At 32.6% G+C, this 27,018-nt stretch overlaps 3 protein-coding genes and 1 long non-coding RNA gene across 7 annotated transcripts; 1 reads left to right on the plus strand and 3 right to left on the minus strand.

Moving 5' to 3' along the window:
• Positions 1 to 1,059: 1,059 nt before the first annotated feature.
• LOC142540291 (protein DEFECTIVE IN MERISTEM SILENCING 3-like) lies at positions 1,060 to 4,824 on the minus strand. Of its 3 annotated transcripts, none has more exons than XR_012819078.1 (8): positions 4,664 to 4,824; positions 3,721 to 3,870; positions 3,434 to 3,548; positions 2,832 to 3,069; positions 2,551 to 2,742; positions 2,134 to 2,457; positions 1,688 to 1,902; positions 1,060 to 1,359 (listed from the first exon to the last, which is right to left on the minus strand). XR_012819078.1 is itself a non-coding variant. In XM_075646327.1 (8 exons), the coding sequence occupies exons 1-8, from the start codon at positions 4,718 to 4,720 to the stop codon at positions 1,330 to 1,332; spliced, it is 1,326 nt and encodes a 441-aa protein (XP_075502442.1). In that variant the 5' UTR covers positions 4,721 to 4,824; the 3' UTR covers positions 1,060 to 1,329. The 3 variants fall into 3 exon arrangements, 2 of the variants coding, with proteins under 2 accessions (XP_075502442.1, XP_075502450.1); XM_075646327.1 differs by having other exon boundaries at positions 1,688 to 1,907; XM_075646335.1 differs by having other exon boundaries at positions 1,688 to 1,907; positions 3,721 to 3,874; positions 4,664 to 4,800.
• Positions 4,825 to 8,139: 3,315 nt separating this feature from the next.
• On the minus strand, positions 8,140 to 9,215 carry LOC142504495 (uncharacterized). The gene is made up of 2 exons (XM_075617352.1): positions 8,981 to 9,215; positions 8,140 to 8,891 (listed from the first exon to the last, which is right to left on the minus strand). Exons 1-2 carry the CDS (start codon positions 9,213 to 9,215, stop codon positions 8,140 to 8,142), a joined length of 987 nt encoding a protein of 328 aa, XP_075473467.1.
• Positions 9,216 to 13,968: 4,753 nt separating this feature from the next.
• Positions 13,969 to 16,081, minus strand: LOC142517832 (uncharacterized). The gene is made up of 2 exons (XR_012813402.1): positions 14,950 to 16,081; positions 13,969 to 14,227 (listed from the first exon to the last, which is right to left on the minus strand). It is a non-coding gene; the product is annotated as an uncharacterized LOC142517832 (long non-coding RNA).
• Positions 16,082 to 22,925: 6,844 nt separating this feature from the next.
• Positions 22,926 to 26,268, plus strand: LOC142540306 (protein IQ-DOMAIN 21-like). Of its 2 annotated transcripts, none has more exons than XM_075646351.1 (5): positions 22,926 to 23,166; positions 23,261 to 23,367; positions 24,176 to 24,466; positions 24,673 to 25,044; positions 25,529 to 26,268. In XM_075646351.1, the coding sequence occupies exons 2-5, from the start codon at positions 23,284 to 23,286 to the stop codon at positions 26,135 to 26,137; spliced, it is 1,356 nt and encodes a 451-aa protein (XP_075502466.1). In that variant the 5' UTR covers positions 22,926 to 23,166; positions 23,261 to 23,283; the 3' UTR covers positions 26,138 to 26,268. The 2 variants fall into 2 exon arrangements, with proteins under 2 accessions (XP_075502466.1, XP_075502478.1); XM_075646363.1 differs by having other exon boundaries at positions 22,927 to 23,155.
• The last annotated feature ends 750 nt before the right edge of the window (positions 26,269 to 27,018 follow it).

A 27,018-nucleotide genomic window follows, 5' to 3' on the forward strand; every position in this document is an offset into this window, starting at 1 on the left:
AAAGGGGGAGATGGAGATGCTGCTCCAGGATCGGAGGCTGGTCCCTCTAATGCTAATCGGGAAGACAGTGACAATGAGGAAGACACTGATGAACAAGCTGATTAGGCTTATGCGTTGGTCTTGCTCTATGTTTACTTGGCTTTTCATTTTTGTTCCATATATGTTGTTAAAGTAATGATCTCGTGTCTTAATAAATCAGGGGGAGATGCAACTTACAACTCAGGGGGAGTTGCGTGACTCAGGGGGAGTTGCGTTATTTTTGTCAATTTTATCTTAGGAAGGAGTTTTGTCTAGAATTGCAAAAAGGGGAGAATGAAAGGAATATTGTATTCCGAATTCACTTAAGATATTATTGTGATTTTGCACTTCTAGACAAAATTTAATAGATTTGTTTTCCAAGATATACTGTATCCTATCAATAGGAATAATTTAATTAAGTTGGAAAATTATCTATAAGATATAAAGTATTGACTTTAAATTAGAGTTTGATTCCTATTAAACTATAGTTTCCTTGTTTATAGGTGGAAAGGATCTATGAAGATCTAGGTCAAAGAAGGGGCTATATACATAAGAGGGACGGATGCAGAAAAACACTTTGACGGCCACAGGAGTTTTGCTGAAGCTTTTTCAGTTCGTGAAGACTTGCATACAAAGCATGGGGGTTTGTCAGTCAAGTGACCGTTTGCTAATTGGTGCTGCCAACACTCGACGAACAACACTGACGCAGAGTGTTGATCGAAGAGTGGATTCATTCAGTTTTTTGCAATACGTGTTTGGTTTATGCATCTAGATTGGATTTGTATTTTGTTGATGCATATTTTAATTCCTTGAAGTGTCAAGGAATTTAGCCTTGTTTTCTTTCACTAGGATTGTTTTGGCGTGAACATTTTACATACTGTTTCTAGTGAAATTTTTGCCATGAGGCCTCGCACAAGTCCTTGTACTTGTGTACAATTTAATCCAAGTATTTCTTTAGTTAAGTTATATCCAAATTAAATAATAAATTTCCACTGCTGTGTTGTGTGCAGTGTTGACAACACCGAGCACAACACCCAACTCTAATATACTGATCTTTGATATTTATTTCCTGATTAATTTATAAGCAATAATTCTTTCAGAATATATCCAATTTGCCAGCAAAATACTGAAGATGGGATGTCTTCACTAACCATAACATCTGAGAATGTAAAAAACCATTATCTGAATCACAATCCTATAATGCAAAACAAAGTCCCAACAAAGATTAGTCGCTGAAATTAGTAACCTGGTTATGTGGTTATCATGTGAAGGATCCTCAATCTCATCTCCCATATTGTTGGCTCGCTGAAATCATCTAGGAGCAGCCGAGGCGCGTGCCACCTGATATCAATGATTAACAAAAACCAGCATATATTATTAAACCATCAATATACAAATAACGAATAACATAATAAAAAGCAAAACAATTTTTGAACATGACAAGTGCGAAAAAACCAAGTAAAATTTTATAGTATATTAAATAATGTTTCTCGATGACATAATATCTTCTGGTCATTACAGAAACCATGTGATCATAAACTGTAACTGTTTAATCCTATGTATTGGCCAAAATCAATTGATGGGAAATTTTTCATCTGCTCCAGATCAGGATGGGGACTGGAGATAAAAGCTATTTTATTGAATGGGTACTGCACAATTGAGGCATTACCTGAGCGGTGTACATGGAGCTTTCAGCGAGATATTTGAGAAACTCTTGTTTTTTTATCTCATAGTTGACCTTTGCATGGTCTAAGTATGACTGCTCTCTTAGAAGATCTTCCGCGATTCGATCCTTCTTCCATTTTGTTTCCTTCATCTGGTTTTCAATCTCCAAGAATTTCTCAGGGAGGCTCAACCTTTCAAAGCCAACAGGAAACTTGACATCTTCCCTTAAAAAAGAAAATTCAAGTGATTAATGAGATTATTGGATGCAGGCAATGAAATAAGAGACGTGTACACATTATATTTTCTTAAGATTAGGGGTTTGGATCTTCGAAGTGAGGCATCTGACTCATCTACTTGCCCACACATAGCGCGCACACATAATTCAATTATGCAATTTTCAAGGAACTAATCCATGATATGGAGAATTACTAAATTAAGGCCAAGCTTTACCGGGGAGAAGCCAAACGAAACACTCCAGGACTTTTAATCATCCCTCCGTCTAGAGATATGGCTCCATCTGGTATATAAGGAAGAGCCTTTAGCATGTCTTCCCTTGACTTATACACTTGCAACCTTGATAATAGGTTATAGAACAATGTTTCTCTGAGTCCAAACCCACTCTTCGTAATATAGTACAAGTGAGTTCTGTCAATATTTATCATATTCACCGCAAAACCAAGAAAGCCAGGAGGAGTTTCCCCATTGATTATTCTTGGTTTTAGAAGATCAAGCCTCCTTTGAGGGTCATCGGCTATAAACTCACCAGGATATGGCCTATATGCAAATCCAAATAATGGAGCATAAAGTTGAGTAATTAGTGAAAAAGTTCTTTCATAGATGAACAAGGATAACTTTAGAAGTGTATACCTCAGACTTTCAAGGCAAATGACAAGAAATGGGTCGTCAAGAGACCTCCTAGTTAAAGTTGCAAGTGCATGAAGGCCCAAGCTTTTATTTATTGATCCTTCTTTGTTGTATGCTTCCAAGGCGTTGACACCTTCATAGGTCTTGCAGACCACTGCTAGCATGGTTCCTAGGCCCAAATACTCGGAAAGAAGTCTAAGTCCCAAAATTATCAGCAAATATTTGAAGTCAATAATAACAAATTTTCCTGAAGGCAAACCAGAGAGAAAGAAAAGTGAACCAACCTGCTAAGGTTGTCATCTTCAACTTTTCCAAGTGTAGCAACAATGCCAAGCACATCTTTTGTTGACATGTGATCAGAAGCCTGAGATTCAGGTTGACTTTTTATCATACACAAAAGGGCAGCTGCGGATTTCTCATGCTTAAGAATATTACCAAGTGTCTCTTCCTCACTCCTCGAAAGGTCAAGGTATTGGTTTTGTGTTGCGGAGAAACTTGTTTTATGATACTTTTCAAGAGTTGCTACAGGAACAAGTGGGTGAAAAAGTTAAATAATAGATTAGGATCTAGTCAACAAGGAGAGATAAATCAGTAGGTAAACCTAATGCAGACACACAACGCAATGATAACATACTTATAAGATGCTTGTGATGCATATTGCAGCAAAATAGCTGCGAGGTGGCACACATATCTCTTGAATATGCAATAAAGTTTGTTATAGCCTGATAATGCAAAAAGTTGTTCATCGTAAGCAATATACATGTTCAATAATGTGCAAGTCAAGAGCAACAATCTTAAAAATCCCTTGATTCTCTAATCGAAAGCATGAAAATTGGCAGTACGTGCACCTGGCTGGAAAAGCCAGGTGTAATAGGAGGATAGATACCTGTCATATCTAGAATTGATTCCTCCAACTTCGTTTTCTGAGTTTTCAAGTATTTAATGTTGTCCTCATTATGCTTGATTTTTTGACCCAGCTCCTGTAGATCATCCTGAAGTTGCTGCAACAATAAATAAGTCCACATATTTTCATTCAGATCGCTGTTGTCCATCAAGCAACAAAGATAATAAAGAATGTAAGAGACAGATACTATTTCCAACAATCATCACATCATCTCATGCGTGATCAAATAAACAGCATCATCAGAGGGTCAAGGAGAATTAATGAAACACCTTGGAATGAATTATAATTGATCCAGCCTGCTGAATAAGCTCTCCATTTTGCACACCCTCTCCCGCAAACACGTGGGGCGAATTCTGACTGGCAAGATTAAGCGCCGCCGATTGGTCGGAGATAACCATTGCCCTTGGATTGATTGGCAGCTGGCTTATCAAGTATATTACTCAGTTTTAGTTTTTATACACGGGAAAGACACAAAAAATCTGAAGCATATGTCTAAAACCCAAAAAGAAAGTAAAGTAGGCACTAAACATCTCCACGAGATGTCGGATATAAAAATGATTACTCTTCAGGAGTATTTACTCCCTTCTGAAATTTAAACACCCTAGAGCTCAGAACAAAAACAAAATTGTACTAGATAAACTAAAGTAGAGTAGATTTCAAAGTGTTCTTGATCAAAATAAACTGTTCTCAATTTTCAGCAGCATATACAAGGAGAATTCGTTTCTGCCAAACAGAACTGTAAGCCAACATTCAAAGTTCGTCATTGCATCAAAACCATGAACCAACTACTTTTCCCAAAATAAATACATTTTTACAACGAGACAGTCCTTAAAAATCAATATGCCATTTAAGAGACGCAAGATTGAAGCACATAAGATAAACAAACATTGTAGAACAAAAGAAATAGTACATGGTATCGAATAAATCAATCTGGAAACAAATTTGGTAAACTATAACAAATTAAAATGTAATAATCGGCCAACACCCAAAATTCCAATTTCTCCTTCGCAGCATTTTCAAAATTTGCATCGATTCTAAATGCCCCTGTCCACAAATACAAGCTGCATGCCTAACATATTCAGTCCCGTGCACAGAAATAAACTAGAAACACCTCAAATGAACATACAATATCAATTCACAACTTGAGTAAGAAAAGAAACCAATAATGGAAAATTCCAAAATTATTTACAGAAAAACAACTTAATTATTAACCTGCGGTGATATCTCGGAATCTTTAGGTGTCAGTTTCTGATCGCGTCCGCCAAGCATCGACGGGCGGCGGGGGTGGCGCTGCAGAGGGAAGAAAGGAGAGCAGAGTCACACACTTAAAGTTAATATACATCTACTAGCTAGCATCTACTTAGATCGAGTAAACGGAGTTTTGTTATCCAGTCAGAGCTCGAATATAACTATTTAATATATTTATATATATTAATTATTTATTTATTTAAAAAAATAAATTGAGATCGAGTTCGACTAACTCGATATATTATTAAGTTGAACTCGAGTTTAAAAATTAATATTTTAGTTGAGTTTAAATTCAAATATTTTAATATTTTTTCGAATAGAATTCGAGTAGATTACCTATAATCTATATTGCCCTAACCTATATTTTATTGTTCTTATATATTTTATCATAAAATTCAAATTTCAATATTTATTAATTTGAAATAAATATATGATATTATTATTGAGATAAATTATGAATATGTGATTTATTAAATAAATAACTCTGAGATTCAATATAGCTTTTTTATATAATCTTTTATTTGAAAATGAAGTGGTATTTTGTCCACATCACCCTATTGATTTTTCTTCAGAAAAAATAATTATTAATAACAAAATATACTTACGTCTGTTTGTAAATTTATTGTTTCAATTCTTTTCTTGATCTGTTTATTAAAAAAAACCAAAATAATATATATAGGATGAAAGTGGTATAGTTTTGTAGTAAAATAAAATCGAACAAATTTCATGTATCAAATTCACCACCATTTTGAAATAAATTTTGTGGAAATTTTTAGTTTGTGGACCAAGTGTCGGAAGAATTAATACATATAATTAGTAGCTCATGTTAAATTTTAATAAAATAAAGTAAAAATAAAAGGGTTTATGAAATTAAAGTATCGCGTAACTCTATAGGCGTAATAAAATTATGCAAGTCACGCCTACTTGCTTTAATTAAAAAAATTAAGTTGTACGTCTCGATCACTCTGACATATGAACATGCAACATGGGTCAAAGGCAGCAAAGCTACCATCTAAATAATTATTTAGGGATATTTTTTAAACCAATTGTGCATCTCTTTTTTCTCTATAAATCAAAAAGAGGGCATCATATTTTTTTACCATTTCCTCTTCATTCATCTCTTCACTCGTAAATTCTCATAATTTTTTTAATTAATTTGTTACATCACTTCACGACAATTTTAAATTAATTTGAATTTTTTTATGTTTTTGCAATTAAATTTTGGTTCCAACTTCAATATAAGATATGTATACTAATATAAATTATTTATGTTAAATACTAAAATTATAATGAAATTACTATTTATGTTATAATATTTTTTATGTGTTAGATTTTTTTTGTAATTTTAATTATTACTTGTTTTTTAGTTATTATTATTATTTTGTAAAGATATTGCAAAATCATTTATTATGATAAAATTATCATTATCATTATTGTTTTTTAGAAAATGCTAAGAAAATAAATGTTATATGTTAATTTTTCTTTTATTATTATTGTTTTATAATGATTGTATAATTATATATTATGGTAATAATAATTTTAGATTTAATATGTTTTGGTCTGTATATTTTTGCTCCAAAATCAATTTAAAAGACTATTTAAAAAAATGCAAATCATGAATTTAAAAAAAAAATAAAGAGTCCTGTTTTTAACTTGATTCTTAAATGTTTTTTTAAAAATACAGTATCCGCCTCATTCACGGTATAATTATGAGTTATAATAATGTTATATGTTAGTTTTTTGTTATTATTAATTTTTATAATTCTTGTATAATTATATGTTTCAATAATAATAATTTTAAGTATAATATGTTTTGGTATGTATATTTTTGTTCAGTTGTATTTCTTTATGTATGACAGACTGTTTGTCAATTTATCAGTTATAGTGATAATAGTGCAACTCAAATTTTTTAAACTGCATAATAGTCCAAGAGTTATGGTTTGATCGCTCTACCCAATGAGGACAATTATTGCACATCAACAATATATCTCCCAATAATTGCACTCATTGCAATCAATGAAAATCGAACCAAGGACTTTGGCTCTGATATCAATTATATGACCAAGTGTTTGCCGTTTATCAAAAGTTATAGTTGGTGATAATAGTGCAACTCAAATATTTTAAGTTTCATAGCATCCCATGTGACATAGTTTAATCGCTCTACCCAGTAGGGACAATTATTCAACAGCACACTTTAAAAAAAATGTGAGACTTGTTTTAGCTTTTAAAAAAAATAATAAAAAAAATTCACGTCTTAAATATTTTAGAAAATACACTCTCCGACTCAATCAAGTTTTCTGAAGATATTAGCTACAATAATTTCAGACTAATTTAATTGTTTAAGGTAAATTCGAAAATTTATTACTAGTTAATCAAGTCACCCCTCTTGAAAAGGTTACAATTTGATTTAAAAAATTTAAATATAGTCAGACACTTTGAGAGAGCATTACACAAATATTTTTTTGTGACACGGTCAAATATTTAATAGTATATGTATTCTTAAAATTATTATGTGTTTTTCATTATTATTGTTTGTGTAGATCTTCAAATTATTATTTACATTAATAGATAGAATAAATACTTTATTTGATTTTATTTATAATATCAAGCTAACTTTTTTTATTTTATTCATATTGTTAATACTTATTTTTTTTATTTTTTCATATAAGTAAAATTTCATTATAAAAATTTCAATCGAGTCATGTACATAAATTTTTATTAATAAAATAACTTTGTATTTCTAAAACTCGTAAATTGTGAATATATTATTTTTAGTATATTTTTTATTTTTAAAAATTGTTTTACTTATAGTTAATGTTTATATATTATAATTGTTTTGATAATTGATGTTATAGTTTTTTAAAGATAATATTGTGATAGATAATAAAATATTGTTCTTGTTATTAATTATAGGATGTCATTGCATGCTTGACATGTTGATGCTATTGTTATTTATCAGCAACAAACAAATGTATATAGTGTTGATGTGCAATAATTGTCCCTACTGTGTAGAGCGATCAAACCATGACGATTAAGCTGTTATGCGGTTTAAAATATGTGAGTTGCACAATTACCATCAGTTATAATTTTTGGTAAAGTGACAAACGCTCGGTCCTATAATTAGTATCAGAGCCAAAGTCATGGGTTCGATTATCATTGATTATAATTATTTTTTTTTAAATGAACGTAAATTCATTTAAAAGGTAAAAAGGTTAGGTACAAGTACACTGGGCATACCCAGGATCAATGTATCAAATGCGAAACATCATACAATATACCCTAAGCATCAAAGTAATTCAACATAATCACTAGTAATGTGTATTAGTCAATGAAGAAGTCATTATATCCATAGCTTCCGGTACACATCGGTATGTAAGTATCTGTATTTTCCGCACAATGTTGTCAACGTTCGGGCTTTCATCTTCGAACATTACCCTATTTCACAGGTTCCATACATGGTAAATCGTAGCCGCCATAGCCGTGAATCTCATCCTTGCTAGCGTGGAGCTCCCTCTATAAGTTCTCCTAAATGCACGAAGGATAGTTGATGGCGATCCCATAAGCTTCCTCATTCCAAGCCATCTTCTAATTTCATCCCAAATAAGAATTGTAATACGGCATTGAAAAAATAGATGAAGATTAGATTCGTCTTCCTGCAAACAAAGAACACATTTACTATCTTGAAGATGCTCCAATCTGTCTCTAGTGAGTAGTTTTCTGTGAGCCAACAGCCACAGCACAAATCGGTGCTTGGGGAGAATGTAGTGTTTTGATAAAAGTGGTTTCCATGGCCAATTTCCATTTTTCTGTGCGAAGAATTCATAAGCACGTGATACTCCTCCCTTATTGTGAAACCAAGAATCCAGCTGTGCAGCAGCCGTCTCTTTGGAGCCATACTTGCATATCAACTCATCCCGAATCTCAATAATCCGTTTAATCAAACCAGATTGCTCTTTGTGCCAATGCCAATTCCATACTCCCCCGAAGCAGCTGTACACATGATTGACCCATCTTATCCAAAGGCTGTCTTGTTTAGAATGTATTTTCCTTAACGTTTTTGCAAGCAAAGCACGGTTCCACATTTTCAAGTTTTTCAACCCAAGCCCTCCATCCATCAACGGTTTGCACAACTCTTGCCAAGCAATTGGAGGGTGTTTAGTCGGCCAAATGAATTTGCGACAAATTGAGTCCACTGTATTAATAACAGAATTCGGGATTGGGAAGATTGACATCCAAAACACTCAATTCCTTGAATAACAGATCGAATCAATTCAACTTTGCCTGCATTTGATAGAGAATGACGGGGCCAAGCACTAACCTTCATTGCAATGGAGTCAACCAAGACACTGTACTCAGAAGTTTTCAATTGTCTTGCGGCTAATGGGACCCCGAGATATCGAAATGGAAGCTCCCCAACCCCAAAACCCGTGATCTGTGCTATATCATTACGCACCGATTCTTCTATGCTAGCCATATAAATGTTTGATTTCAGAGCATTGATTCTCAAACCAGCCATGTCACCAAATCGATTCAAACATCTCATAATCATCGATATACTTCTAATATCCCCATATGACAATAGTAGTAAATCATCAGCATATGCCAAATGTGTGATACGCAAGTTACGACATTTTGGATGAAACCGAATTCCGGGGATCTAGACATTCTTTTGAGGGACATCGATAATACTTCAAGACATAATGAAAATAACAATGGTGATAAAGGATCACCCTGTCTCAATCCTCTTGCACCATCAAATCGTCCATAATAGTTGCCATTGATTGCAATCGAATAAGAAGCTGTAGTGACACATTCCATTATCCAGTTAATAAATTTAGTAGGAAAGTTCATAGCTGTTAGTATCTCTTTCAAGAAATCCCAATCAACTGTGTCATACGCCTTTTGGATATCTACTTTCAAAATACATCTCGGTGTACCCCTTTTTCTTGCATATTTCCTCAATAATTCCTGGGCTAAATGGATGTTATCAACAATTGAACGACCTTGAAGAAATGCTGCTTGAGCCCCATCAATCAGATCTCCCATTAATCCTCGCAGCCTGTCCACAAGAATTTTAGAAATTAGTTTGTAAAAAAAACTGTACAGCATGAAATGGGGCGAAACTCATGTACTCTCGAAGCAGCTGGATTTTTTTGTACTAGTGCAATCACTGAATGGTTCCATTGTCTAAGAAGTTTCCCTGATGAGAAGAATTCAAATACTGCATCGCAAACATCTTTCTTAATAATGCTCCATGCATTCTTGAAGAAGAACGCTCCGAATCCATCAGATCCTGGTGCTTTATCATTATCTATACCATGTAAAGCTTTAAAAATTTCTTCTTCTGAGATATCTGCTGTAAGAGCACTCCATTGTTGTTCTTGTATGCATGGCCCTTCAGTAACAACGTCATGCTGTATGTTTATTCTATCCACCTTGCTGCCCAAGAGCCCCTTGTAGTAATCAATAAAGCATCGAGAAATTTCTTCTGTGTCAAATGTTGTGCTCCCATCATGTTTTGTAATGGCACCAATTGCATTCCTCTTATTATTTCTTTTGATTAGATCATGGAAGAACTTGGTACATCTATCCCCTTCTTTAAGATATTTGATCTTTGTTTTTTGAGCAATGTACATCCTTTCTGCCTCCAGTAGCAACTCGGTTTTCTTTTTAATTTCTCTGTAATTCTCCTCCATGATCCCCAATGTTAACATATTCATTTGCAATTGATCCAGTTTCTGTTTCGCTGCATTGGCACGGACAGAAATATTACCAAATTGATTTCTGTTAAGTTGTTGAAGCGGCTTCTTGATTCCTTTGAACAATTGTTTCAATCTGAATTGAGCTGTACCATGACCGAGGAAACACCAATTGTTGTATATTAACTCTGAAAAGTTATCACATAGAGTCCACATATTAAGGAATTTGAATGGTTTTTGCTTTTGCCTTCGCCGCTGAAAATATTGACAACACAAGCCGAATGATCGGATGAGCAACCTGGAGTCAAAATTCTGCATGCGCTTCCATATTCGACGTCATCCACAGGTTATTAACAAGAGCGCGGTCCAGCTTACTGCATACTATTGGGCTGCTCCATGTGAAATAGCAACCAAAGTAATGTAGATCAACCAAATCAAGAGATGCAACACAATCCACAAAGTCAGTAGTTTCATAATTCTTAATTTTGAGGTCTCCTTTCTTTTCTTCCTGCGATAACACAGTGTTAAAATCTCCCATTAAAATCCATGGTAACATACAAGTAGGGCCAAACAGTTTTAACTCCTCCCACAATGATCTACGTTGCACGATAGTATTAAACCCATAGACAAAAGATGCACAAATCATTTTGTTCGTAATCAAGCAGTGAAGACTTACATGTATCACTTGTTCTGAAACACCAATCACATTCAAACCAACCTTCTTTGGATTCCACAGAACAAAATACGCCCTTTATTGTTAATGTCAAAGTTGTGAACAGCTTGCATACCTGGAAAACGGATCCGAAGCAGTTTCAATAAAGCTTTTTCATCCATCTTAGATTCCAAAATTCCAAAACATCAATCTTATGAGTGGCCACTAGATTTTGGACACGCTTTTGTTTTAGAGGTTTATGAAAACCTCTAATGTTCCAAGAAGCAACTATCATTGAGAACCGAAGGCAATTTCGGGTTGCCGCCCCTTCTCTTGATTTCCAAAATATCTCGTTTTCTTATTGGTATTTTCCACATTGACATAATTCGTGTCGCAAGAACTAGTTTCTTCCATGTCTTCAAAGAATGCAGCCCTTTGTTTGTTTGCTTCTAGCTGCTGTGCATTAGTCAATTTCTCTTTCTTCTTATTTTTCTTGTTTTTCTTTTTGTTTGAGACTTCCTCAAATCCTTCATTATCATTCTCTCTCACTTTGCACTGTTCTGTCAATTCTATTTCTACAGTATGCATTGGTTTCTTGCCTTTATCATTAGGTTGTACCGTAGTATCGTGAACATCTACTGGAATATTGCCACAACATTCCGTTGAATTTGGCACTATTATTTCCTCCACCACTGTGTTATCATCAATATTCTGTAGCGGCACATTTGTAGTAGCAACAGTTTTAGCATTCATTGAATTTTTTTCCTTGGTGGTGCGTGATTGTATTTCCTACCAAATCTGGATCTGCCTCTGGAGTTGCTCTTTCTCCACATCACACTCACTGATCTATGTCGCTTGGTATGATTCTCTTTATGATTGTCTTCCAAATCTCCATCATCAATATCATTTTGCCGAGGTCTTTTATTGCATAGATCCACCGTATGGCCTATATGATGACATATCTCACATACTTTGAGGTCTTGTTCATATTCAAATGTTATTTTAATTTCTCCAGTAGGTAATTCAACAACCAATTCTGAAATCTTTGGTTTTGAAACTTCCAGCTCAATCAATACTCTAGCATATTTAACTCTATTTCTTTCATAAGTAAGCATGTCCATATGGATTGGAGTGCCAACTCTAGAAGCCAACTTGCTTAGTATGCCACCATTCCAACAATCAGGTGGAAGTCCATGAATTTGAACCCAAGATGGTATCGAATGCATGTCTTCCTCCCTAAACCTAAAACATCTTGGTATTTCTTTCAGAAATAGATGAAAACCATACACCAAGTAAGGACCTCCTCCCAACACACTTTCTTTAGTTTCTAGATTCGGAATGTGAAAACAATCCATCCACTATCATGTGTTTGAAATTTGATATCTTTCCCCCACCGATTAACCAAGTCAAAGAGAGCCGCAGTAGGTGGCTTTCCACTGATTACATATCCCAGCAAACAAATACCATACGTTCGCTCTATAGAATCAATCTCATCCATATTAATTTTCACATTGCCAGTACCTATTTCTATGAATTCCAGTTTGTAGTTGTCCTTGGACATCCTGTTATTTTTGAAAAAACTGACATATGATGTCACGTTATTTTGAGAGCTTAATGTTGATGGCGGCACTATCATCAAGATTGATGCATCCCGCAAGTTTAATGTATGGCAAGTCATAAAAAAAAAAGTTGATAATAAAATTTTTAAATTGCTTATTGAATATCATAATAATAAATACTAAAATTCTGATTAATTATAATAATAATGATGGTAATGATAAATTAGTTTGATGATACTATATATTTGTATTTAATAATAATAATTATTATTATTATTATGATAAATATCATACTAAATATGCAAAACAAATTAATAGTAATGCTATTTGTTTGACATAATATTACATATATAAAACACAACAGCAATAATAATAATGAATTTGTATTTAATAAGTAAGAACAAAAATAAAAATATATATATAATAATAAATTTTATATTATTTGTGTAAAATAAATTATCTGTAATACTAATTATTTTATATACTATCAATAAAATAAAGCAAAATAATAATAATAATTATCAGTATATTATTTTAAAATAAAAATCGATTTCTTATTTATATCTTATAAGTTAATAATAATACAAATTATAATAAAATAATAATTTTTATAAAAATAAGTTTTGATATTTTGCACTAAAATAAAATAACAATAAAATAAATTAATTGTAATACTTATTTTCATTTAATAAGTTGAGAACAAAAATAATAATATTTATAATAACAAATTTTATATTATTTGTGTAAAATAAATTAATTATAATACTAATTTTTTATATAATACCTATATAAACAATAATAATTATTACAATTATAATTATTATTATTATTCTAAAATAAAAAATCATATTTCTTATTTGTATTTTATTAGTTAATAATAATACAAATAATAAATAAAATAATAATTTTTATACCAAATACGCATGTGAAATAAAACAATAATAATAATATTGATTTTTTTACATAGTATTTTCATAATATCAAATTATAATAACAACAACTTACTTTCGAAATAATCAAAGAAGATTAGTGATTATAATAATACATTGAGGCATAATTAACTATTTTAATCATAAAATTGTTATGTAACATAATAATTAAATCAAAATTTATATTCAAAGAATAAATAACGACAATTAATGATCAAACAATAATGATTTGATTTAAAACTGCATCGGAAAAAGGTTTAAAATAATTTAAAACGGACCTCAGGGCCTAGAAAAATTTCGGCATGACCTCCCCGTAAGTAGGACATCCCGAAAACTCAAGCAGCATTTTATATCAAAATATACTCCAACTAGAGTCATTAAAACAAAACCAAAGTCAACAACCTATAGCCGCACTGGCCAGGACTAAACAGAATTTAAAACTTACCAAATACTCGCCAGATCATTAAAATCACAGAGTCGCCTCAGAACATAACCAGAACAACCAAATATCAATACAGATACACGGGGCATCTCCCCGGCAATTAAACCACAATACAAGACTGAACAAACTCAAGACATACATATAGACCAACTGGGAGACTCCACTGAACAGAACCAAGCAATCCAACCTCAATCCCGAGCTCCACTGGCGGAACCTCGGCCTGATGCTGCAAAACGACTCGGGAGATCTACCATGGTGCCCAATAGCAACCACAGCAGCCCCCCCAGTAAACAACTGAGGTTAGGATTCTGGTATGAAACAGTTCAACAATAACAACAATAAACATAAATCATGCATAATCATATAATAAAATGTAATATGCAATGTGTGAAAGGCTCAACGAATAACCGGGATAACAGGAGCCAACAAACGGTACGATAACAACTTGAATAATGCTCGAGCAACAACACAGGGGAGCTACATCGTCATGCAGCTAAACCGCCCTGCCAAGTATGCGAGGTATGCCAAGCTGTGCTGAATAACACCCCTGACTCGGCCTCCATACAGCTGATACGATATAACAGGATGGCACAACAAAACGAACTAGATGACACAATCCCAGCGCTCACCTCAAAAGGCTGCACTAACCACGGGATTGTTCAATCACATCTACGGTCTCATGTGTATAGGCCTATCAGTCACACAATGATCCCGAGATAAACAACAGTGCCAGATAACAACGGATATCAACAATGGGCTAACAAGAACGATAAGGCTCAACATGAATGTCATAACAGTATGTCCGGTGCTAAATGCTAATAATATGTCACAATAATAAACATAGATCACAACGAAGGCATTTAACAATTTCCAACAGCCAACAAGTCATACACTCGATCAATGTAACACAGAATGGAAATTAAACATAATTTATGTTTTACCGTCGTATGTTACCGAGCTGTAATATACCTATACCAACTTGACAATCCAATAACAACTTCACTTCAAGACCCTTGGCCTAAACAAAGCAACAATAAACCGATCATGAACTACATTCCATACCAATGTCCAATTTGGCACAAAAGAGCATAAAATTCGTATCTCGCTCAATATTAACTCAAATCAATATACACCAATTGAAAATGAAAGATAACTCGAATATCTAACTTTTTATAGAAGAAACAATTTTCCAAATCTCAGTAGATTAATCCCAGAATTTTCAAGAACACACTGCCACTCAACAGATTTTCGGACAGAATTCTCCTACTGAGCAGTTTTGGCAAAATGAGCATAACTTGCTCAATTCTTAATGGAATTTAACAAATCTTATATCATTACGAAGATAACACATAGTTCTACAACTTTCTTTTGAATCACAAGTCCAGAATCCGAACGCTTAATTGACAAAAACTCGAATTACAGTAGGTGTCCTGCACAGCACCATTTCAGAAATCGATTTGACACATTTTGGTAGAAAAATCATATCAAATCCGTTTCTTATCCAAATTCGATGATTCCAGCGGCTATAGAAAGCTAACAAACAGAGCTACAAGTTATTTTTAAGTCATTTCTACAAATTCAAGTTTTAAAAATCGCAGCAACACCAAAACTCTCACCCCAAAACCGGAAGAATTCGTGCAGAAACAGAGCACCGGAAGAGCACCTTCGATCTACCCAAATCCTTGCTCAAACTTCGCGATTTTTGACTTGAATCGAAGCCTAGGATGTTAGGAAGACACCCCTTCAGACCGATTGAGATTTGGACACCGGACGGAGGAGATATCGCGATTTTCCCGCAGCTGCTACATGTGTTGCGAAAATTGGGTTGAGGGAAATGGGTTTTCTTCTTCTCTCTTTCTTTTTTCCTTCTTTTAAAGGTAAGTTGTGTGTATGTATATGTATATATATATATTGTGTATTTGGTTACTAAAATAGTAACTCAAGCCCATCTATCTCGGTCTGTATTTATTTTGCTCTCGTGTGTTATTCAAACTCTATATGTATTTTATATCGTTAAATTCTTCGATATTCTAAAATACATATTTTTAACACACTTCTAGAATTTATTTGGCATAAATAATTATTTTAATTTACAACTCAATAATTATTCTAATTATGCCAAATTACCGGATAATTAATTACCGGGCCTTACATACTTTTCTCAAATAGAAGTTCAAAATCAATATTTTAGCTGCAAAAATATAATCATAAATAAATAGATTATCAGTTTCAATCAAACTTGAAATACAAAATTAATTTAAAGCATAAATACATCATATGTTGAAGCGGAATCTGATATTGAGCTGCTCCAACAATTAAATATATTTCACTTGCTCGAACACTAAAAAAATGTGTGCTTGTTTTTTTTTCAACACTTCAATCAGCATATCACTCTTAAAATTCACACCGAAACAATTCGAACAATATTAAAAACAAACGAATGATATATTTCAAAATTTATATCAAGACGAACGAAAAATGATGAAACGATGACAAATGTTCAATCTAGATGTTCATCAATTGTATAAGTAAATTTTCAATATTCGATAAAAAACACGTCATTTAGCAAGGCATGATAATTGGTTAAAAAGAAAACATGTCATTTCACATACATGATTTGTACTGATCGGCGTGATACATCACATCACTCTGTCACGGCAATTTTGAGTAATTTTTTAATAATTTAGGGAGTAAAGTAGTTTCTAAGGGCGTGCAAGTTTCAAAATAGGAAAGGAGGTTCATATTTAAAAATAGAAATAAAATAAACTCACCAATAAAACAATGTATGCTCTATCAGGTGGGATTTATGGGAATGTGGAAATTTCGCTCGGTGTGTGAGATCTTAAAAAAAAAGGTAAGAAATATTTTAAATAGTTTTTCCTCTAAAGTTACATTAAATCTTCTTTTCAAAATATCCTTATTTGTATGTTAAAAAATATAATAAAGTAAAAACTCAAATTTGAAATATACCAGGAAAGAATTGCTCCAATATAATTAAGCTTTAACGCTAAAGTCTATAATTGTTAAAAAAATTATATTTATCTATATTAATTTATTAAGTTTGAGACACTTAGAGTAACTAACTTTGGTGTCATGGTCTATTTTATTAATTATATATATTAATAAAATGATAAAATTTTAATGTACGTTATATGTAGTTCAGCGGATAGAGTCATTGTTTCTTGAGGTTTAGGTTATATGTTCAATTTTTATTGATGTCATTTTTTATTCTTTTATTTTTCAATTTATTTTTTAATTTATATATCAAAATTACAGTATAGTCCCTCACTATTTCTTATAATTATATTTTGATCTTCATTTAAATATAAATCAGATGAATTATAAAAAATTTTATACAACCACGCAACGCGTGCGTCGATGCACTAATATTTAATTGTATGTATGTGTATCATACACAAGCATGTGCCAAATTTATTACATATATATAAAGTTCAGCCGACGTTAAATCGAATACGGAGTTTGAGTGGCCATAACATCAAGAAAGCCCATGGTTTGAACCCAGTGTGATTCGGATGAAATCACTTTTGACAATACTAGGATAGTAAATAAATCAAGTCGATTCGCGAGTTTTTTTGAGTCAGCTCAAAATAAAAAATTGATTTGTACAGACTTATCAAATTCGAACCGAACTCGAACATGTTCAAATTATTTTGTTTAATAGCTCGTGAGCGGATCTTAATATTTTATTAATATAATTTAATTATATATTAAATAAATTAATTTTGATCCTTTGGAGTACTTATTTTCGAGCAATTATTCGAATAGTTCGTGAACATGTTTGAATATTTTGAGTCGAACTCGAACTCGAACTTTAATTTGAACTGAATTTGAGCCAAAAGTTTTAGAATTTCCGAATTTGAAGTAAGCTCGAACTCGAATAAAACTAATTCGGGCTGAGATCAAGCCTTCAAAATTTCGTGATATTCTAGTCGATTTGGTTCGATTACACGCCTAGTTAAAACTTATATCATCATCAAATATATTTGGAGAGTGTTACTTTTAAAAAATAAAGTTTGACCTTTGACCTAGTGTTTTTAAAACCGGATCGATCGATTCTATTAGAAATCGGCCACTGGTTCGGTTTGATTTACACTGTAAATTTTTTTAACAGTCTTACCAATTTTTAAATTTCTTTAAAATTTTATTTTTTCAGAATTTAACTATTTTTATATATATTTTTTAAAAAATTATTTCTTATATTAATTTTTTTAATTATATATATAGTTATTTAGATTTTGAACTTTGTTACAAGACAAAAACTTGTGTGAGACGGTCTCACGGGTCGTATTTTGTGAGACAGATATCTTATTTGGGTCATTTATGAAAAAGTATTACTTTTTATGCTAAAAGTATTATTTTTTATTTTGATGTGAGGCCACTTCCATTAGAAAAATAAGACATAAGGCTATAACTTTCATGTTTTGAGTTTTGTTCAAATCATTGTGGAAGACAAGCTAAAAGCGCCCCAAAGTGTGTCGTGTGTATCGTCGTTCCTCCAGTGACACATGTTGGGAGGTTGAGCATAACTCTTTACTCAGACCTTCAAATGACATGAGGTCAATTGGAGATGCAAGCCAAGACATAGAGCTACAACTTTTATGTTTACCACTTTTCCAAATTATGAAGGGAAGAGGCATTTCGAAAGCGATATTTGATGTGGCTGTGCGCAGAGCGGTAAGAAATGACCGCCCAAGCGCCACTGGTTCTGGATTTTTGGTCTTGGACAGTATGGTCCGCGCTAGGGCGGTAATTTATAACCGCCCGAGCGCCCAGCACATTGCAAAAATGTGTTTCGGGTGTTTTAGGTATAAAATCGGTTGAAACTTCAATTTTTCTCATTTCCCTTCTCTTCCTTTCTCTTCTCCATCGATTCTAAGCTAGGGTTCTTCATCTTCTTCTTATTCTCTCATTCAATCAAGCAATTAATCTTCAATCTGGAGTTGGAACTTCATCTTTCTAGGGAAAGGAGCAAAGGTAAGTGGTTTTTCTTCTTGTTCTTGAGTTATTGAAGATGATGGAGTTAGGACATGATAGATGTGATTGATGTATTGGATTAAATGGTAATTTAAGGTTATTATTTGCGTGTTGATGGTTAGTTATTGGGTTTATTGTTATAGGATCACCATCAAGGTTTAGGAAACCAAGTGCTTCAAGTGTTGTAAGTGGAATCATTTCCTAAATGCATCACATGATCCTATATGTATGTGTTTTGATGATTTTATGACGTTAACTCCTTTCAAATTCCATTGAATGAAAAGAGTTAAACTTTAAATGATGACTTTAATGTGTTCGATAAAATGCCTGAATGAAGTTTTATATGACTGAATGATTGGATTGATAGTGATAGTAGCGGTGTTGCCTCTGGCAATTCTAAATCCGCAATGTAATTGGCCAATTAACGATGAAAACATGTGCTCTCTTATAAGATGCATTTTATGCAGAGGTACATGTCCCTTATATAAGATTCGTTTTTACGAAAAGTGTTAGCAATGAATGAACTATCTTATAAGAACTATCAATTCTTCAGTTAATCAACGAAAATAAATATCATCCTTATGTATTGTTGTATTATGATTCTTGACGGATGATATTAATGATTACTCGACGTTTATGAAATGAGATGGATAATGTTTTCAAGAAAATGAAATTGAGGCTATCTATTTTATGTTTTACAATAAAATGATATATATGTATCTTGTTAGTATTGATTCCATTTGCTGAGTTTTATACTCATTCCAGTTATGTTCATGTGATGCAGGCACAGGTAAAAAAGACTGATCATCCATGAGTTGTCGAAGCGAGAGAAGAGAATATGCCAAACTTTGGAGATTTTAATTGGATGCTATTTTTGTTATGTTAAGCTTTTGGTTATTTTGGGAAATTATTGAATATCGTGTTTTGGTATTTGAATTAGATATATGTGTAGTTACTTCATTAAATAGTATTTGATGTATATGAAAATCTTTTGCATGTGTTTATTTGTTGCTTGAGGCATGTGACATGTCCTATTTACGGGCATATGCTGCCCAATTTTTTTTAAATTACACATTTTCTCCAAATTATATTTTAAAGCTTCCGCACTAATTATGCATTTTAGTCACGAGTATTACATAAATCGATTCGATCATCGATTCGATTGTGAAATATTGGTTTGACAAATATCATTTGGTTAAATTTCCCGATTGAGAAAGAAGATTAATCGTTACTCGATTTGCATTTCAAATACTATATATATATATATATATATATAGTTAATTAAATTAACTATATAATTTACCTATCTTTCATTGTTTAACAAATCAAGTGGCTCTCTTATAAACCAAATTTAGTATATTTAATTGGTATTCCAAAAATTAGCCTTCAAAATAAGAAATATAATAAATAAATAAATTGTTCATATGGTAATTTTCTACATATTTTAAACCTATTCACAACTTCCATTTCTTCTCATACCTTCCAACCCTATACATTTAGTAGTCTTAATTACCAATAAATTTTTTTTTTACACCTTTTGATACATTTCATAAACTCATAAATGTTTAGTACGTAAATTTTAATCACTCATATTACATATATTATATATCCAAATATTTCGATTATTTCATGTCTCGAATCAAATATGCAAGCCTTTTGGCCCTTGACTGTTTTAAAAAAAATTATGAATTTTTTTTATTATCGCATACTCGATTAGACACCAATCATATTCTAAAATTTAAATAGTTTGAAAGGTGTTTATCACCAAAAAAATCCATTAATGAACCAAATGTAGAAAAGGGAAGATAAAAAGAACATTAATTATTTATAATCTCCATCATGAAATAATGACAACTTCTGTTTAATTTATTATATGATGTATTGATATGTTTAAGTATATATAATATATGCTATTGCATAATAAAAACTATATAAGTTAGAAGTAATTTTTGTGTATATCCCATTAATATTTAATTTTCCAATAATTATTTGAAAAATATATCCTCGATGCATCACTCGAAAACTTCCAAATTTTGAGTCAATATCCCTTTAAATGCAAGCAAAAGGCAGCCATCTGCCAAAGCAAAAAGGATAGCCTTCATTGATTTTTACTTTTAATCTCTCAACCACATTTAGAGGTTGGAATACAAATTGTTGGTGAAAATGAGATTTCCACATCTCACCAATCTTAATTCTTTGTATTTTTTAATGGGAATCTTAATTTCAAAAGTACAACACTATATATATATATATATATATATATATATATATATATATATATATATATAATAGGTCTCTTGTGAGACGGGTCAACCCTACCGATATTAACAATAAAAAGTAATACTCTTATCATACAAATTAATACTTTTTCATTGATGACCCAAATAAGAGATCTGTCTCATAAAGTACGAATCGTGAGACGGTCTCACACAAGTTTTTGTCATATATATATATATATATGCCACATAACCATGATACATTGAATTTATATATTTCAATTGTTCTGACCAGTAGGATAATCGTTCTTTCCCCAAAAAAATTTAGATTATATATCGATATAAATTAATCTTATAAAATTAATTTTTTCCATCAAAACTTTTGAATTATTTAATATATCTTCATTTTGTTAGCGTTATATAATTAAAAAATATTTAAATTGATGTAGTAGATAGGAGAGTAAATTGAGATATTAAAGAATTTTATTACAACGCTCATGATGTACTAAATGTTTGATGTATCATAAAAACTTTTATAATACCGTGCATGGATCAATTTTGTAATATGTATATTTGATCAGACTCAATCTATGAAAAATATTATTTTTTATGTCAAAAATATTATTTTTAAATATAGTTATGGACCGAGTCAACTCGTCTCATAAATATAGAACATCGATACTATCTCACAAGAGACCTACTCTATATTATGTATTATTATAAATTTGACTATTTGAATTATCCCTGGAACTCCACGAGACTTTTAACATGATAATTCGAATTGTGCGCAACCCAAAATTTATACCTCCATCTTCTTAGTTGCGGTGTAAGTTACATTTGTTTTCGTTGAATAAAAAATATGACAATCAAATTAAGTGAGAAACTTAAATAGACAATTATTACATCTTTGTAATTACATGTAATAATAATAAAAAGTACTTAAATAGACACATAAAGAAGCATAGTTGGGATGTCAAATGAAATTAAATCTCTATTAAATAGAATATGGTATCTTTTTATTGGTATTTATTGCCTATGGTTTTATCTGTTATACGTTATATTAAATTAAAATATTGAAATAGAGATGTATGTATCATATCCGATAAAGTTAGTAGATGATAATACATGTATAATACACACATGAAATTCATGCTCAAGTTCGATATTCAATTATATAGTTGTTCAATTACTCAAGTTTAAGCTAGAATTTTGATAATAGATTCACGAGACTTCTTTCCATCGGTCGTTAAAATATCTAAGGTATTCTTTGATGTGAACTGTAAGACAGAATAAGTCACTTGTGAGACGGTCTCACGAGTCTTTATCTGTGAAACTGGTCAACCTTACCGATATTCACAATAAAAATTAATAATCCTAGCATAAAAGGTAATATTTTTTAATGGATGACCTAAATAAGAGATATGTCTCACAAAATACGACCAGTGAAATCGTTTCACACAAGTTTTTGTCATGTAAGACATTAATTGATTATATATTCTTGATTAATATGATTTTTGGTACAAGTTTTACAAATAATTAGAATCATAATTTATGGTGTTATACATATATATTGACTTATGACCTCTAATATTAAAAATAAAGATCAATGAGACTCGTCGCGATCAGTCGTTTGACACATGTCGATGTCTAATTGGCTGATCCCAATTATACACAAGACTCAAAGAATCAGCTACCCCTCGTGAAAAGGTTAAATACCGACGGCAAATTTGCGAAAGGCAGCAGTTACTACTACTACTGCTCATTCAATACACACAGAAGGCCACTTTCTCTACAAAAACACACACGCTTTTCTCCATCAGCCCTTTAATTTTCTTTACTCCTCCTCACATGTTCTTCCCTTTATAGAGCAAACATTGCTCACATTTTCTTAAAAAAGGCCCTTTGTATTATGTGTTTCAAGAAATGGGTTTCGGAGATTACAAGACATGAATAGAGGACTCTGGGTAATTTGCCGGTTTGATCGTGTCATATTTTTATAAGTTATATTATTATTATCGTTATTTATTGGTGGGATGTTTCAAAATCTTTTTTTTCATTTCATTTTGAAGGTGTATGATAATCTGGGCTGAAAATGGGGAAGAAAGGAAGTGGGTGGCTTTGGACGGTGAAGAAAATTTTTAAGCAATCTCCCAGTAGAGATTTGCCCGACAAGAAGGTTTGATCATTGTTTAGTATATTTGATTTTTTGTAAATTTTATATCCAATTACATGCACGACAATCAATACAGAATTTGGTTTTATTGAGAGGTGAAACTTGTGATTTTTCACAAGTTATGCATGAGCACTATGATCTACTGCGGCTGACCATTGTAATACAAGAGGTTAGAAAGATAAAATGAAAAATTCTTGAAATTTTACGTGCAGTCAAATTGAATGTTCAATGTTTAGGACCATTTCTATTTGGACACATTTTAGATTATACCCATAGTGATTGATTGATTTTTATTTTTTATGATATGGAAGCACATTAATTTCATGAAATTTGATCATTTACATGGTCCCCTATCATTATGGACTGAAGAAAAAGCAGCAGGGGATCATGCCCTGTTGCTTTCTTTCCAACCATGCTATTCTACATCAGGTCACATTGATAATCATGTGTTGTTTGTTGATCGATCCCTTTTCGTATGATAGAAAATATTTGATGTGGTTTAAGTATATTATTTTGTAATGTAACATCTATTTTATCTCTAGAAATCTGATAATTAGATGGTGTTTCGTTCGTCATTTCTTGGTTTTTCATGAGGAAAATGGCAGTGCCAAGACTGATGTCAATGATCTTGAATAATTTTTATGTCCTGGTTTTGGTTGGATCAGAGAAATATGAATGCATGCACATTAATTAATTTTGTCACACAGGGTTAATTTTGTTGCTGGATATAATTTTGCTGACTTACTACTTTTTAGGCCTAAGAAAGTGCTGAATATAACATGTTTTTTGTGAACTCTGGACAACTTTTCAGGTCGGTAATGAAGAAAAATGGCAGAATGAAGCACCAGAGGTTTTGTCCCTCGAGCATTTCCCTGCAGAAAGTTCTCCAGACAAGACAAATGGGGGGAGCGATCAGTCGTCTCAGGTGGCTGAGGATCAAGATCGTGCTATAGCCGTGGCTGCAGCAACTGCAGCAGCGGCTGAGGCAGCTGTTGCAGCAGCTCAGGCAGCTGCTAAAGTTGTTAGATTAGCTGGTTATGGCCGCAAGTCTAAGGAAGAAAGGGCTGCAATTCACATACAATCTTATTACAGAGGATGTCTGGTAAGTTTATCTGATCCATTTTACATCCAGCAGCATAGAAATAACATTTTTATATCTATAATGGTAATAATTGGTCACAACAACACCAGCACTTGAAAGAAGTATCTTACTCATTCTTATTAGAAAACTCCTCCATACCTATTTTTCCAAAAGTTCTATCAAACTCAACTATTTCCCAATATTTTTTACTTATATTCAACTTTTAGGCAAGACGGGCATTGCGTGCTTTAAAGGGCTTGGTGAGGCTTCAAGCTCTAGTGAGGGGTTACAATGTGCGTAAGCAAGCGCAGATGACGATGCGATGTATGCAAGCTCTTGTACGGGTCCAGGCACGAGTCCGAGCTAATAGACTTCAATTAGTCCAGGAAAAGCTTCAATCCAAGCTCGAAAAAGAAGGTAGGCTTAAATCCGGTGGAGATCATCTCATGAAGAAAAGGAATCAAATAGAGAAGTTTGAAAATGGACAATGGGATAAGATGAATCAGAGTATGAGTAAAGTAAGGGAAAGTTCTTCAAGAAAATTGCCTGATCTTGAAATGAGAAGAGAAAGGGCTCTAGCTTATGCTCTCGCTTACCAGGTTTGAAAATTTTATGCATTGGTTAGTCTTCTTAATTGTTTTAAAGCTAAATCTTGTTCTATCATTGGAAAGAATTTTGATTTTTTTATTGCATTTTATTTTACTGGTTGTGACCAAGTTAGCGGTTAAAATAGATCGACATTCCTAAATTTTGGTCCAGTTACACACACTACACATGCACACCCTTTTTGGTTAGGATCGTTACAGTGACAAATGATGAAGTTTGGTTAATGTCGTGAGGCCATCCCCAGTGAATGTGCTGCATAGTTATTAAAATCGCCTAGACCTCTAGCTTGCTTTATTCCTTTCTAACAGGCTGTGCAGTGGACATGCACCTAACAACTATATATAGCCTTACAAAGACAAGTGTAAAGGGTAGTTTGCCATTTATCCTAACTAATCTAATAATGAGCTATAACAAGCATGACCTGTTTCTTTATTTTGAACTTGTACGAACATTTGGCCTTTCTATGTGATCCTGCAGCAAAACGAACACTTGCTGCTACAATCCCACATGAACGGGGACAGAACCGAACTTTATGAACACCGAACGAACAAGCCACCGTGGGGTGGGAACATGCTCGAGCAGTGGATGGCAGCTCAGCCCTACTATCCCCGGCATAAGTTGGAGCGTGGCACCATCATAGATGACATGTCTGAGAAAACAGTTGAAATGGATTATGTTACACAATTGGGCCTGGAAACTATGAACATGGGCCAATTTAGGGGAGATTCAATTAAATCGAGCCCGTATAGAGGCCGACAACCACGACGATTGAGCTCCGATGATGTGCCTAGCTACATGGCCCCAACTCAGTCCGTCAAAGCAAGAATCCGTAACCAAGGCCTGGTTAAGCAAAGAAGCCCGCCAACGGCTCAATGGAACTCATCCACGAGAACCGGAAACGGTTTTGGGCTGGGTTATGAGACATCAAGTTCGGGCGGAGGAACGACTTATCAGGCCTCGAGAAGCCCAAATCCAAAAGATAATAATACTCATGGGCCCGGTAAGTGGACCCGTAGCCCGGAATCAAGTAGTGAGGAGAGGGCATTGGTTAGTGCAATGCATGGTTGGAGACGTAGTTTTGCCTAATTTTTGAATATTTCTTCGTAATAATTTGATGAAAGCATAATGTTTGTTAATAAGTTAACATGTTTGTTTATTTGTAAACTATACTGCCTAATAATGTTGTGAAATCCGTGTAAGTGGATGGATATTTATTTCGTTGTAAAATTTCATCTTACTATCGACAATAATTAACGGAAAAATATGTTATATATTGTTTTAAACTTTTGAATTTCGGAAACAGGAATTTAATTTTTGCTTTATTTTCTAAATAGTAGATATTTTGCAAGAAATTCTCACGGATTTCTGTCGATATTTTTAATAATAAATAATATTTTTTTTTAATTTATTTTCTAAATAGACGAGTCTCTTGTGTTGAATTTGGTCATATTTTTTCGGAAAAAAATTTTAAAAAAGTAAATATTGCAGGGACTTTACCGCACTGAAGGAAACCTCAATGGCGAGAAATTAAATGGTCGATAGTACAAGTCCTAAGTATGTTTTAAAATCAATTTCAAGTTTTATTTCTTTGAACTTATTTATTGGTGGATTTTCTAACTTTATCTATTATTCATTTTAAATTTTGAAATTTTAAGATATAAGTGAAGTTTTGTGGGCCAAACTTTTCGAATGACATGTTATTAACTCCAATTACAAAAACTTGTGTGAGACGGTGTCAAGGATCCTATTTTGTGATACAGATATTTTATCTGGGTAATCCATGAAAAAAATTATTTTTTATGCTAAAAGTATTACTTTTTATTATGAATATAACAGATAAAGATTTGTGAGACCGTCTCAAGCAAGACATTTTCTTAACCAATTATGCTCTCTTTTTAATCAGAAACGTTTCACTAATAAATAAACATATGTTATTTATAAACAAATGAGCATCAAATTTTGCAGAA

Source organism: Primulina tabacum, chromosome 1 (assembly GCF_025594145.1).
Source record: "Primulina tabacum isolate GXHZ01 chromosome 1, ASM2559414v2, whole genome shotgun sequence".
In the NCBI taxonomy this organism is placed as follows: Eukaryota; Viridiplantae; Streptophyta; class Magnoliopsida; order Lamiales; family Gesneriaceae; genus Primulina; species Primulina tabacum.

Coding starts and splice junctions, on each gene's coding strand:
- LOC142540291 (XM_075646327.1), bottom strand. CDS start 4,720: ATGCTTGGCGGACGCGATCAGAAACTGACACCTAAAGATTCCGAGATA. Junction 3,070..3,433: donor ATCAATTCTAGATATGACAG/GTATCTATCCTC, acceptor TTGTTCCTGTAG/CAACTCTTGAAAAGTATCAT. Junction 1,908..2,133: donor TTTCGTTTGGCTTCTCCCCG/GTAAAGCTTGGC, acceptor TTCTTTTTTAAG/GGAAGATGTCAAGTTTCCTG.
- LOC142504495 (XM_075617352.1), bottom strand. CDS start 9,215: ATGGCTGGTTTGAGAATCAATGCTCTGAAATCAAACATTTATATGGCT. Junction 8,892..8,980: donor TCATTCTCTATCAAATGCAG/GCAAAGTTGAAT, acceptor TTATTAATACAG/TGGACTCAATTTGTCGCAAA.
- LOC142540306 (XM_075646351.1), top strand. CDS start 23,284: ATGGGGAAGAAAGGAAGTGGGTGGCTTTGGACGGTGAAGAAAATTTTT. Junction 23,368..24,175: donor GAGATTTGCCCGACAAGAAG/GTTTGATCATTG, acceptor ACAACTTTTCAG/GTCGGTAATGAAGAAAAATG. Junction 25,045..25,528: donor CTTATGCTCTCGCTTACCAG/GTTTGAAAATTT, acceptor GTGATCCTGCAG/CAAAACGAACACTTGCTGCT.